The sequence below is a fragment of the Saimiri boliviensis genome, chromosome 9 (assembly GCF_048565385.1).
Source record: "Saimiri boliviensis isolate mSaiBol1 chromosome 9, mSaiBol1.pri, whole genome shotgun sequence".
NCBI classification, from domain to species: domain Eukaryota; kingdom Metazoa; phylum Chordata; class Mammalia; order Primates; family Cebidae; genus Saimiri; species Saimiri boliviensis.
This window is the reverse complement of record NC_133457.1, coordinates 33532076-33546872: the sequence shown is the minus strand read 5'-3', so window position 1 is coordinate 33546872 and position 14797 is coordinate 33532076. Positions and strand designations below refer to the sequence as shown.

General features: G+C 35.3%; 1 protein-coding gene across 13 annotated transcripts in view; it reads left to right on the top strand.

Moving 5' to 3' along the window:
- TBC1D5 (TBC1 domain family member 5) overlaps positions 1–14797 on the top strand; it is a 584223-nt gene that overhangs the window by 294761 nt on the left and 274665 nt on the right. For all 13 annotated transcript variants that reach the window (XM_074405700.1, XM_074405701.1, XM_074405702.1 and 10 more), the window contains 4 exons: positions 8379–8487; positions 9942–10031; positions 10129–10203; positions 11972–12039. In XM_074405700.1, the coding sequence (XP_074261801.1) occupies positions 8379–8487; positions 9942–10031; positions 10129–10203; positions 11972–12039 (342 nt within the window). The remainder of the gene's footprint in view (positions 1–8378; positions 8488–9941; positions 10032–10128; positions 10204–11971; positions 12040–14797) is intronic.

Genomic DNA, 14797 nt, shown 5'->3' with positions numbered 1-14797 from the left:
AATTTGTGATACAGGAGGCAAAAAAGCCAGTACAGTTTCTAATTGCCTTTTAGAGACTGAGTTCCCTCATTACCTGTGATTTAAGCTAAAAATGAGGTAATTATAGATAACATCAGTGTTTATCTGGTTGATCTTGGCACCTGCAGTCCTAATGTTGTAGCTTACCCATATCTGGTGCCACACTTTACAGTCTGATGCTGACATACCTAATTTACACTCTTCATATTTCCATTGATTTTAAGTTAGATGTTCCTTGTTCTATTTGAATAGTATTTTCAAAATCATACCTTTAAAATGGCTTGAAAGTATATGCTCTTAAAGGTATTACTGGAATTGTGGTACAGTCCTTTCATTGATAGAAATCTAATGTATTTTGATACAGATTAGGAACAGACTTAAAACTTTACCGACTCCTCTTTGTGTTTGATAAAATAAATATGATCATAATAAATATGGCAGTTTAAAAAATATTAGCATGCACTTTAGGATTATGAAATTGTTTAAGTCTTTTTCAATCAAGTTCAGCTTTCTTGCCTTTTACTTCCTCAACTTCAGATATTCTATCCATCTAACCCTGATCTAATCCTGCCTAAATCCTGCTTTATCCTGCCATGGCCATTTTGTTCTATTATCTTACTACTCAAGTTGCAATGAAATGATCATGGTTGGTTGGCTGACCTTATAAACTACATGGTCATCTCTGAGAGCTCCCTCTATTGTACTCCCCTATCACTATACCTCCCAGACAGCTAGAAACATGTCTCTTTTTTTCTTCCACTCTCTAGGACTTACTTGTTGTCCTTCCTCAAGTTGAGAATCCCTTCTCTTCACCGCTCAGCAATTTCATTGTCAGTAGAAGCCTAAGTAGCTCCTCTTAACCAAGTATTGGAGATCTTCAGTCCTAAACCATATGTAGTCTCTGACCTGCTTGCCATTATTGTAGTCATTTGGATTTCTTAAGTTAGCCCACAAAGACATTGTTTCCTGTCCACATTCAGCTTAAAAATGGGATAATTATACAGTGTAAAGTTAGTGTTTTCTATAGTGTATTACCATTTCGGACAATGATTCAGAAGCTTTCTAGTCCTAAATTAACACATAATTTAGTCATTTTTTAGTCATCTTGGTTATAAAAGCATTTAAACAATTAAATTTAGAATATATTAACAAATTTAGAAGATACTGGTTTCACACCAATGTTATGAGCATATCTTGGGAAACTACTATATTAAAATATATAATTGCAAATAGATACCTCATTGTAATCATCAGCTGTATTTATTTAGTACATATTCTGATTGCTTTCCATGTCAAAATAACCATTGCAGGAGGCTTATCTACCTAAATAAGTCTTCTTAGAGGAAAGGTATCAATTTATCAATTGCTGCTGCAGAAGTTGACTTTATTTTTTGAGAAATAATTTCATCATTCACGGCCTACGTATTTAATAAGTCACAGTATTCTTTCCAGAGGAACACACGGGTAAGCTCAGAGTTCTTTTCCACATGGTGCTTCCAAGGTAGCCAGTACTAATCTATTAACAATGGCCTGAGAAATGAAACCTACCCATCTTCACCTTTCCCTGCTTAGATGCTGATTGTTTTCAGGGACCCAGTATCTGCAAGTTAGAGTAGTTGCCACTAGATGGCACCAATGCTTTGTTAAGGAAATCTTTAGGGTCCAGGTGGCTAACCTGTGCCGTTTAAGGTTTTACACACCCAAATATCCAGGTTCTTTTTTTTTTTTTTTTTGAGACGGAGTTTCGCTCTTGTTACCCAGGCTGGAGTGCAATGGCACGATCTCGGCTCACCGCAACCTCCGCCTCCTGGGTTCAGGCAATTCTCCTGCCTCAGCCTCCTCAGTAGCTGGGATTACAGGCACTTGCCACCATGCCCAGCTAATTTTTTGTGTTTTTAGTAGAGACGGGGTTTCACCATGTTGACCAGGATGGTCTCGATCTCTCGACCTCGTGATCCACCCGCCTCGGCCTCCCAAAGTGCTGGGATTACAGGCTTGAGCCACCGCGCCCGGCATATCCAGGTTCTTAACTACTCACAGCTGCTGCTGTTAACTTATTTTCTCAGTCCAACTAGTAAAAGGTTATCTGGATGTCCTTGGACTTGATATTCAAAAATTAAACATCTGAGGAAGAAAACAAGGGTATATTTCTATCCTACCTTGTTCTCAGAGGTCATTTTTGCCATTGGTATCTGGAGAATCACGTTGCCCTTTGGTGGTTACTTGTCTTCATGTTATTCCTATTTCTCATTTCTTTATTCTCTTGACAAGTTATTTAATTTTTGTGAACTTTACATTCCTCATAAAGAGGGTTTAAAATATATACTCTTAAGAGCATTCCTGTAGAGGTTAGAAGTGTTTTACCTAAAATATTATAAGTGGAGTTTTTAAAAGCATTTCAATGGCATTATTGTCAGTTTTTTGCTGTTCAGGCACATTGTAAATGTATATTTTTTATGTAAGAAAAAATTTAGCAACTGCATTTTCTTAAACTGAAATATGTCACCGTTTCTATTGTTAATCCAGGTCATCCTCCAACTTCAGGAGCAGGTCTACCATTCATATTTGTGTTTGTAAAGAACTTTCATTTTGATCCTTCTCCCCTAAGGGCTAAACCTTTCAGCATTTTGCCCTCTGGAATCTGCTTAATGTTTGATTAGCTCAGTTCTTTTCAGTAGTATTTCAAAGCCTATGGTGCTACTGTTATTTTATATCCTGAGTTTTAATTTTGAAGTTTCAAACATTTCTTTTCCCTCTGTACTACCAGAGTGTTTTGCATGAATCATTTTATTATTGCTTTATACATCCATCTGTCCATGCTTTAACTTTGTATGTTTTAAAACATATCCTGTGAGTGCTAAGTTCATCGTAGGCACTTAATAAATGTTTATATTTACTCGGTGTTACAGTTTATTGATGAAACACTATTCCATAGAAAGGAAAAACAATTAATATATTATCTTGTAGCCTTTATGCTCCTCTGTTGTTTGAGCTTTTCATCAGTTTGAGATACTATGCCTTAATTAGAACTGTAAGTACCCATGAATAAATTTAAATGATTGTAAATTTCAAAGATAATGTTTTCAATTCACATGCTTCAGTCTTCTTCTCTCTGTACCAACACTGTAATCAAGGTACAGGGTCTTATTTAAGCTAACAAATAAGTATCCTTCATTACGTAAGTAGTATGTAACTTGACCTTAAAAGCCTACTTAACTTGACAAGATGGCAATGAATCTAGCCAACAGCTGTGCCTGTACTTTCACAATTTCTTGGTAGTTTTGAATAGGAGCTGATTTTGGAAAAGACTGGAAGAATCATTGCTTCATACTTCCCTCTCTTGTCTGGAATTCTTTGTGTTTTCAGTTCACAGAACTTCATGGTGTCTCACAAATTATGATTCCTTTTGGGTTCAAAACGTACATTTGAGATCTGTGCTTGTTGTTCATAGACTATAAGTTATTTAAATATATTTATGGTTTTTGAGATGTGTATACATACCCTGGAGATATTTTGGGTTCAGTTCTAAACTGCTGCAGTAAAGCAACTATTGCAATAAAGTGACTCATATGATTTTTTTTTGTTTTCTAGTACATGTAAAAGTTATGATTATACTAAACTGTCATCTATTAAGTATGCAATAGCATGTGTCTAAAAAATATACATACCTTAATTAAAAATACCTTATTACTAAAAAAAAAAAATGCTAAGGATCATCTGAGCTGTCAGCGATTCTTCATCTTTTTTGCTGGTAGAGGGTCTTGCCTTGTTGATAGCTTCCCGCTAGTTAAGGTAGTGGTTGCTGAAAGTTTGCGTTAACTGTGGCAATTTCTTAAAAAAAAAAAAAAAAGACAATAGTGAAGTACACCACATGGATTGAATCTCCTTTTCAATAAAGATTTCTCTGTAGCATGAGATTCTGTCTCATGGCATCTTACCCAGAGTAAAACTTCTTTCAGAATTGGACTTAGTCTTCTCAAACTCTGCAGCTGCTTTCTCAGTTTATTAAATATTCTAAGTTCTTTGTTGTCATTTCAACAATATTCGCAGCATCTTCACCAGCAGTAAGTTCTATCTCAAGAACCCACTTCCTATGCTCATTCATAAGAAGCAGCTCCTAATTCATTCAAGTTTTATTATTCAGTCACATCTTCAGGCTCCTTTTCTAATTCTAGTTCTCTTGTTATTTTATCCATCTGTGGTTACTTCTTCCGCTGAAGTCTTGAAATCCCTCCAAGTCATCCATGAGGATTGGAATTAACTTTTAAAAGCTCCTGTTCATATTGCTATTCTGACCTCCTTCCTTGAATCTCTAATATTCTTAATGACATCTAGATAATAAATCCTTTCCAGAAGATGTGGAATTTACTTTGCCCAGATCTGTTAAAGAAATCACTATCTATGGCAGCTATAGCCTATGAAATGTATTTCTTAAATAATAAACCTTCAAATTAGAAATGACTCCCCAGTTCATGGGCTGCAGAATGGATTTTGTGTTAGCAGTCATGAACACAACATTTGTACATAGTCATCAGAACTCTTGGGTCATGAGGGATATTGTCAGTGAACAATAATATTTTGAAAGGAGTCTTTTTTTTTTCCTGAGCAATAGTTTCCATAAGTGGGCCTAAAATATTCTGTAAACCATGTTGCAAACAGATATGCTGTCATCCAGGCTTTGTTATTCCATTTATAGGGCACAAGGAGAGTAGATTTAGCATAATGCTTACAGTCTCTTGGACTTTCAGAATGTTTAAAGATTGGCTTCAGTTTAGTCACCAACTGCATTATCCTTTAACAAGAGAGAAGCCTGTCCTTCAAAGCTTTAAAACCAGGCCTTGGCTTCTCCTCCCTAGTTACGAATGTCCTAGATGGTGTCCTCCTTCAATAGAAGGCTGTTTTGTCTACATTGAATATCTATTGTTTATTGTAGCTACCTTCAACAGTTATCTTGGCTTGATCTTCGTGTAACCTGCTGCAGCTTCTCTATCAGCACTTGCTGCTTCACCTTGCAATTTTATGTTATGGGGATGGCTTCTTTTCTTAAACTTTATGAACCAACCTCCGCTACCTTCCAACTTCTGTTTGGCAGCTTCTTCACTGCTCTCAGCCTTCATAGCATTGAAGAGAGTTAGGGCTTTGCTCTAGTATTAAGCTTTGGCTTAAGGGGATGTTGTGACTGATTTGATTCTCTATCCAAACCACTCAAACTTTCTCCATATCAGCACTAGGACTCTTTTGCTTTCTCATCATTCACGAGTTTATTGGAGTAGCACTTTGGAGTTCCTTCTTTTTTTTATTTGCATTCACCACAGGGCTACCTGTTTAGTGCAAGAGACCAAACTTTTGGTCTAACTTGGCTTTAGATATACCTTCCTCACTAACCTTAATTATTTCTAGCTTTTGATTTAAATTGAGAGACCTATGACTCCTTTTCACTCAAACATTACAAGGCCATTGTAGCATTATTAGGGAGGTTCAAGGAGAGGGAAGAGACTATGTTTAGTGTCATGGCCAGAACACATAACAACATTTATCAGTTAAGTTCACTGTCTTACATAGTTGGGATTCATTTTGCTTCATAACAGTTACAGTAGTGACATCAAAGATCACTGATCACATGTCACCGTAACAGATACAGTGAAAGAGTTGGGAATATTGTGAAGATTATCAAAATACGGCACAGGAGACACGAAGTGAGCACATGCTGATAGACTTGCTCAATGCAAGGTTGTCACAAATCTTCAGTTTATTAAAATGTAGTACCTATGAAGTGCAGTAAAATGAAGTGACATAAAATGAGATATGCCTGTACTCTAATGTACGCATTGCTAATTTCATCTTTGAATATTGCTAAAAAGTAGACAAAAATTTGAACATTATGAGATGTCAGTGTGTATGTGCAGTTACTTAAAAATAGAATATATTTAGAATATTATAGGTAATAAAAATGGATTAAAGTGGGGGGAAAAACCCACAAGATTTCAATGAATATTTATTTAGTGTTGGAGTGGCTAGTAATTACTTAAGCAAGAGAAAACAATAGATCAATAAGAGAAAATAATGTTAGATGTTAATTATACACAAATTTTAAAAGCTTCAGTATATTGAAATTTAAGACAATTGGGTTAAAAATTGGCTGATAAAGGCATGATGTCTTTAATGTATGAAAATCTCTCTTTAATCAATAATAAGACACACTAAAATAAAAGCAGTTTAACAAAAATATTAATTTTTAAAAGTATAGGATATGGACACACTAGTTCACACCTATAATTCCAGCACTTTGGGAGGCTGAGGAGGGAGAATCATTTGAGGCCCTTTGTAGACCAGTCTGAGTAACATGGCAAAACCCAGTTGTTCTATAAAAAATTACAAAATTAGCCAGATATGATGGTATGTGCCTGTGGTACCTCCTGAGTAGCCTCAACTACAGTGGAGGCTGAGGTGGAAGGATTGCTTGAGCCTAAGGAGTTCATGGTTAAAGTGAGCTGTGACTGCACCACTGTATTCCATCCTGATGACCAAAATACTGTCTCTTTTTAAAAAAGGTGCATGAGAGAGAGAGAGAGAGAGAGAGAGAGAGAGAGAGCGCGCGCGAGCGAGCGCAAGTGAGCACCCTCTGAGGGCTTTTCATGTATTTTTGAAATTCTCATAATAATTATTTTAAGTAGATTCTATTATTATTTCATTTTACAGATGAGGAAACTAAGGCACAGAGAGGTTAAGAAATTTGCCCATGCTTGCATTATCTATTAAGTAGCTAGTAAGCTGTGTACCTTTTCTTACTGCATGGCTGTCTTTCTGATCCCAAGCATGTGGCTCTGATATCTATTCTTTTAACCCATTATCCTGTACTGCATAAAATGGGCAAAGCGCAAAAAAGCAGATTTTTACAAAGGAAACAACAAAATGACCCAAAAGCATGAACAAGTTTTTAGTTTCACTAATAGTACAATTAAAGTAAAACCAATTTTTTAAACTGATAAAAGTGATGAGAATAAGACATTTTTGTGCAGTGGTGATAGAAATGCATTTCTTCTAGCATGGGTTGGAATGTGTGTCTCATTTAGCAATCTTAGCCAGAAGCCACTATTGGCAGAAGGCTTGGTGTGATTGAGGATTACAGCCCTACTGGGTTAAAGCTGGAAGTTCTGCTGGTGGCAGTAGGGAATGTGTCATTGTCTTTGGTCACTCTTCTGGAACTGTGTGGAGAAGATGCATTTTGTGCCATAGTCAAGTTTTGAACTTTTTGTGTACAGTTCATTATTCTAAGCATAGCTTGCAAGTTTATCATTTCTCAAAATGAGTAGGGTCTAGCCAGTGACAACTGCATGCATATAAAACAGAAGAATGGTTGAGTGTATTAGTGGCTTTCTTTTTCAGAAATCTCTCTTAAGATATTGCCATCAGGGTTTCAGCTATGATAATACATGTTAAATTATATGTAAATTTTATTGTGATATGATGGAATTTGAGAGAAATTTCATAAAGCTAATCTCAGTAGCCTCTATTCAAATGATTCTTAATGTTTAGTTTGGTGCAAGATGCAGGGAATATAGGTCTAATTCCTTTATTCAGACTCAGTAAATGGTTTGGGACAATTAATTTCCAATTGTTTCCCAGTAGAGCAGATTTACTTGTATATTAATGAGGCACAGGTGTTAGGCCCCTGGTGTCTGCATGCCTGGGAGGCATATTTCAGTTGTTTATCTACTCAGCCATAGGTACTGCAAGGTACTCAAGCTTGCCTTTAACAGTTTTTACAGTGAGGCTTTTTAATTTTTTGATTTTTTTTTCAAATTTGCCCACACCTGTTAAAATTTTAAAATTGATTATGTAGAAAGAAGTTGCAATTTCAGTAGAAGTGGCACTAACAGTTAAAGTAGTCTTCTATTATACTTTACTGTCCAGCCTGACATTACAGAGAAATGGGTTCATTTAAACAGATATTTTACATGAGAAGCCAATATAATCAACATTACATTTCTTTGTTGCATATTTTAGGGGCAGGTATGTTTTTGTCATTGGCTAAAACAGTCATATATTTATATTAATATTCATTTTTTTCTTGTTTACTCACTGAACTGCACTATCAACATTTTAGAGGAAATGGAATAGCCTCCGTAGACATTATGAATTTCAGTAGCTGGCGTAATTATAGCTATCTACATATTCATTAAATCTGCGGAAGAACTGTGTCCAAAAAGACAGCCATGCGTTCAGAAACAGTACACAACTAAATATATATGTTTTAAAAGTTGCATTTTTTAGACTTAAAATTAATTTCCCATAGTACTTCTCTCCAAGCAGAGGAATTTTAACAAAAGGGTTCTCATGCTTTGGTTTCTTTCATATAGGAAAGAATGGGAAGAACTATTTGTAAACAACAATTACTTGGCAACAATAAGGCAGAAGGGGATTAATGGGCAGCTGAGAAGCAGCAGGTTCCGCAGCATTTGCTGGAAGGTAAGAAGAAAATATTTATTTACAGTTTCTGGTTACAATATATCAACACATTACCTGATGCCCTGGAAGATTAGCCATGCAGAGATCACTGAATTTTCCAAGAGACTTCACTCCCATTACTTTGATCATCTATGCTCATAGGACATTTACTAGTAAGATTGAACCACCTTGCTCCTGAGTAAGTGGTAATGGCAGAAAGAGTCATATGAAATAACTATCTTTTCAACTGTTTTGATGGTACCAAATTAAGAGCAACACTTTTACATTCCCCAGAGGCTTTTGCAGAAATTCTTGAAGTTTTTCAGGAAAAGGCAATGGTGGGGGTTAACTTTTAGGTTTATATTATATCAAGTGCCATCTTTTAGTTATCTTCCCTTTTTTCTTCATAAATGGCAGCAGGAAAATATTTTCCACATTTCTTTTAGTAGAAACACAAAATGAGGGGTGGCAAGAAGTGGAAGGAAATTGGATCACTCTCCTTTAGAGGAAAAGGTACACTGCTTACCAAAACTAATAGTAATTTATGGGTATCTCTTTCATTGCTTTGAAATACTGTTTGTTTTTGTTTTCTAAACGTTAATTTATTTAGGTTTAGACTTATTTCTGGAATGACTGCTATCAGAAGTTTTTAGGATTATCTGCATAAATTAAGCACACGGAGTCTGTGCAAGTAAAGACAAAAGAAGCACATAATAGACAGTTTTAGATTTAATAATTTAGATTTAATAATTAAAACACATTTTTCTTCTTTTAGATGCAGGCATTAACGGCAGGAGACCTGCTGCTAGAATATTTGTATACGAGTATTTGTGCCCCACCCCCATTCTCTGTTGTTTAACTTTTTGTATCTTTCATTTGTTAAAAATAAACCTAAATCCAGATTTATTTTAATATTGTATTAAACTAAATTAAATCAAATTTGTCATTTTAAGAATGCTTGTTATTTTCATAAGCTGACTGCCAGCTTTAAATTACATTTTTTTCTGTAAAAGGAATGCTTTAATGCCTCAGGCTGTGCCCTCAGTGAGGCTGTTGTTCACTATCTTTTACCTGCTTGTTTTAAAGCAAAACCTTAGTGTAGTAATTACTTACCAGATTTTGTGCTTCTTAATAACCCTCTACCACTCCCATTAAGACTGGAATGTAAAATATGAATTATATTTGAACGTCAATGAATTTCTTCCTTATTAATGTAAATCTGAAGGGGAGCTTGATTCTATTTTCTGGTGTAGCTTTTGTGATCTTGCTTTTTGGCCTTTGGTCACTTTTTGAATTTTCTGATTATATGTTTCTTAAATATCTCCAAACAGAAATTGTTAAGGACTGGGATGATGACATAAATATGAAATATCATGAATATTATGTCTTTAGATTTTCAGGTGGTTCAGTTTGGCATACTTTCACATTTTATATCTAACTGTTTTTACAAAAGTTTCTTCTGTTTTTCTTGACAGCTATTTCTTTGTGTTCTTCCTCAAGACAAAAATCAATGGATAAATAGAATTGAAGAATTAAGAGCATGGTATAGCAACATTAAAGAAATAGTAAGTAAACAGTACATTTAATTAATGTGTTTTCTTATGTACACTTTAAAGTCCAGTAGCCTCTGATCCTTGTGTGTGTTTTCTCTTTCTTTATTAGCATATTACAAACCCAAGGAAGGTTGTTGGCCAACAAGATTTGATGATCAATAATCCTCTTTCACAGGATGAAGGGGTAAAGTTCATCTTTATTCATATCTTAACCTCTTTTACTTCTAAGAATATGTTTATGTGACTGGCTGCCAATCACCATAGGAGCAGTGTATTTCATGCTATTTTCTTTACTCCACAAACAGTACCACCATATAAATAATATGTGTACACACACACACACACACACACACGCGCACATGCACGCACTATGTTGTAGGAAATTTATGATCTATTTCTGTGGAATGACAATACAAAGAAATCCTGGGATTCTGTGAAAACTAAGGGTAAAATATAAGAGCATAAAGATGAGAATAGAACTGTCTTGTCAGGGTGGCAGTGGGGAATTGCATAGCTAAGGAAAGCCTCCCTTCATGATAAAGATAAAGAAGGGCTTATTTAATAGGGATAACTCACAGGAAGAATGAAGTAACCATTTCTAGTAAGTCTATGAAGAAGTGTTTAAAATATCAGGTTTACTTCTCGTATGCTAGTGAAGAGAAGGAGTAATTACTACTTTAAAGCTATTATGTAGCTTTGCAAGTGTTAGTGCTCTAGTTTTTTACCTATTTACCTAAAAACACATTTTTTCTTCTAATACATAGTGTTAGAATTTCTCTTTCCTGATACATAAGTATTTATAGAGTCTTTGGTATAAGAGCATACAATGTTAAGTAATTTTTAAAAACTTTCCCTTAAATTCAGATTTTAAAATGTATATAAAAACTTACTGGATTATAAAACCAAGCTCTGCAGAAAACTTTACCTATCTTTCTTAGTGCATTGGGAATTCAGGTCAGGTTCAAGCTGGGGACAGTTGGTCCATGGGTCCTGCTGTAATCCAAGCACCTTTTTATTGTTACAGGGGTAGTAGCAGTAGTATATGGCAGTGAAAAGTACTGTTCACTTTATATAGACAATAGAAATTTTAAGAATATACACTAGTTTCTCATTATTCATAGGGGATTGGTTCCAGGCCCCTCATGGATACCACAATCTGCAGGTGATCAAGTTTCTTACATAAAATGGCATACTATTTCCATGTAAACTGCGTACATCCTCCTGGATACTTTAAATAATCTCTAGATTACTCATAATACTTAATACAATGTAAATGCTAAATAAAGTTCTTATACTGTGTTGTTTTTAATTTGTATTTTTTTATTGTTATATTGCTATTTTTAATTTTTTCTTGATATATTTTTTTTTTTTCGAGACGGAGTTTCGCTCTTGTTACCCAGGCTGGAGTGCAATGGCGCGATCTTGGCTCACCGCAACCTCCGCCTCCTGGGCTCAGGCAATTCTCCTGCCTCAGCCTCCTTAGTAGCTGGGATTACAGGCACGCGCCACCACGCCCAGCTAGTTTTTTGTATTTTTAGTAGAGACAGGGTTTCACTATGTTGACCAGGATGGTCTCGATCTCTCGACCTCGTGATCCACCTGCCTCGGCCTCCCAAAGTGCTGGGATTACAGGCTTGAGCCACCGCGCCCGGCCTATTTCTTGATATTTTTGATGCACAGTTGGTTGGATTTTTGTTGTGGAACCTGCAGATGAGGAGGGCTGACTTTATACAATAATATCAAACTGGAAAAAATTGATATTAGAATAATGATGTGTTTCTGAGATTAAACTAGATTTTAATAAAAATTACCCCAGTCTCAGGTTTTTTATCTGCAATGTGAAATGGTAACTCAGAGAATAATAAATTTAACCATTTAAATTATTAAATTGAAATCATTAAAAGTAAAGCAAAGATGTGAGACTACATAATAGATTATTTTCCTTATTATAGAGTCTTTGGAACAAATTCTTCCAAGATAAAGAACTTCGATCAATGATTGAACAAGATGTCAAAAGAACGTACGTAGAACTATTTACATGTTGCTTTCAATAATTCAAATTGTTGCTATGTTTCCAATTTTAACAAAACACAAAATCTACAGAGGCACATTAATTGAATGCAATATTCTACTTGTATTAATGACAAACTTATTTGGACCAATTGTGATAATAAGGATTGTTTTCTACTCTAGCAATAGAGATTTCTATGTTCTGTTTTAAAAGTAAATTACATTTATAATATTGATCTTCAATAATATTTAATTAGTTTTATCAATTTCCAAGTTGTTTGAAGTCATATGCATCTTTTTAAGGTTACATTGTATAGTCATATTGTTGTTGCCAGAAAATTTTATCCCTTACTTTATGCATTTGCATCCCTTTCCAACCAAGTTACTTGTATGACAACTGTTATTCTTACCCTGTGTTTGATTTCTCTTGCTCTTGAAGCTATTCAGGTTTGCAAACAATCTCTTCTTTCAGTCTACTCAGTGTTTATTACATAAAAGAGTAATTTCTTACTTAGCTTAATGTCCATAACTTTGATATATTCGACCTCATCTTTCTGAGTCATATGGTGAGAAGATAATGCAATTTGTCTCAGAAGATCGTAGGTAGAGTCCAACTAGCAGATGCTATAATTGTGGGAAAATTACGTCAACATCTTCCCTCCCAGTGTCCTCTTCTCTTAAATAACAGTAACCATATCATAGGATTTTTGTGATCAGAATAGTAGTAAATTAGATAGGTTTACACTTTAAACTGTAAATCATTGTATAAGTGTTTGTAAACTTAATGTAATCCTTAGGATCTGGGATTAGGTATGTGCAGAATTTTGAGTATCTCTAGTGGCTTCCTCCGAGTCCTTCTCCAGCTTTGCCTGTGTGCTCTACTTCTAGTTCAATTCCTGCTAAACCTGTTACAATGTCAGGGCCTCTCACTGTCTGATACTCATTTCTTTGCGTGTCGTAAACAATAATGAGATGACATGAACTACTAAGTTTGTACTACATATTTAAGAAATAAATGTTCTTTTAAATGAAAATAATTCAGAGGAATCATAGATTTAGAGTACAATGAAACCACAGGTATTTTCAGCAGTAGTAGAGTATGGGGTGGGAAGTATGGGATCATTTTGATTAGCTTGACTTACCTAGTTAACTCAGGAGTAACCCAGTTAGGGAAGCTACTCTCAGATATGTGGGTGATAGTGCTTGGTCTTTCTAGTATATAGATGCAGAAAGTAGAGCACTTTTATGTTAGCACACAGGAGTCCTGGCATTCAATGAATATTTGAATAAAACAAAAGAAGGAATTTCCTCAATCATTTAAGTATATAGGTAATCAGTAGTAGTAAACAGGCCTTTTAAAAACAAAATGTGCAGTATATGTTGTTAACCCAACTGTAAAGGCATCTCTTTTTTAAAATGATAGATAGTTATATTTAAAAACTTGCCAACTTCAGATTAATCTATCTAATGAACATGATTATAAATAATCTCTCTACAGTTATCAAATGGAAATGGAGGGGCCACGGCACTGGTGCCAAGTCACAGAGTCAGATTGACTTAAAGAAATAGCAAACAAGAAAGGAGGAAAATAAAATTCCGATAGCCACACCAAATAGGCAGTGATACTAGGAATTTGTTTATCATTTTGGTTACTTAGTTCAAACATCTCTGCTTTGTTATGTAAGAAAGTTTTCTTCAAAACTTCTATATTTTCTGTTTTTTTCTTATAAAATGCAAGATATATACACAAATACATATATACATAATACACGTGTGTGTGTGTGTGTATGTGTATGTATATAATTAGTGTTTTTCTTAAAATGTATCTCTACTCGTGTATTTTAATTAAAATGGCAAACCACTGATTCAAGGCAGGTAGGTAGGATGCCCTTTAGTTAATAGCATAATAGGGAAGTGTATTATTCAGAATTCTCTAGAGGGACAGAACTAATAGGATATGTACATATAAAGGGGAGTTTATTAAGGAGTATTGACTCACATGATTGTGGTGAAGTCCCACAGTAGGTCATCAACAAGCTGACTAGCAAGGAAGCCAGCCTGAGTCCCAGAACCTGAAAAGCAGGGAAGCTGACAGTGCAGCCTTCAGTCTGTGGCCGGAGGCCCAAGAGCCCCTGGCAAACCACTTGAAGTCTGAAGCTGAAGAACTTGGAGTCTGATGTTCGAGTGCAGGAAGCATGTACCACATGAGAAAGATGAAGGCCAGAAGACTCAGCAAGCCTGCCCTTTCCACCTTCTTCTGCCTGCTTTGTTCTAGCCATCCTGGCAGCTGATTAGATGGTGCCCATCCAGATTGAGGGTGGGTCTGCCTCTCTGAGTCCACTAACTCAAATATTAATCTCCTTTGGCAACAACCTCACAGACACATCCAAGAACAATACTTTGTATCCCTCAATCCAATCAAGTTGACACTCAGTATTAACCATCACAGGAGGGTTCCATATCTTCTCTTGAAGACTCTCCCATGGCTCTCTCCACTTCTAGATTAAATCTCCTTGTTATTTCTATATAAATTTTGCTGCAAATACTTAGCTTGTGAGGTAAGGCGGTCAGTCTTATTTTAAGAGCACCAAATTATTTAATTGTAAAAGCTGAATAGCTTGTACAAGTTTACTACTTTACATCTTTATAAGGTACTACATGATCTACAACATACGATTTTTATTTCAATCTATGAGGAATTTCCTAGTAAAATAGGGAAAGAAAAGAAGTATAGCCCAGATAAGTTTATAAAATGTTACTTGTCTACT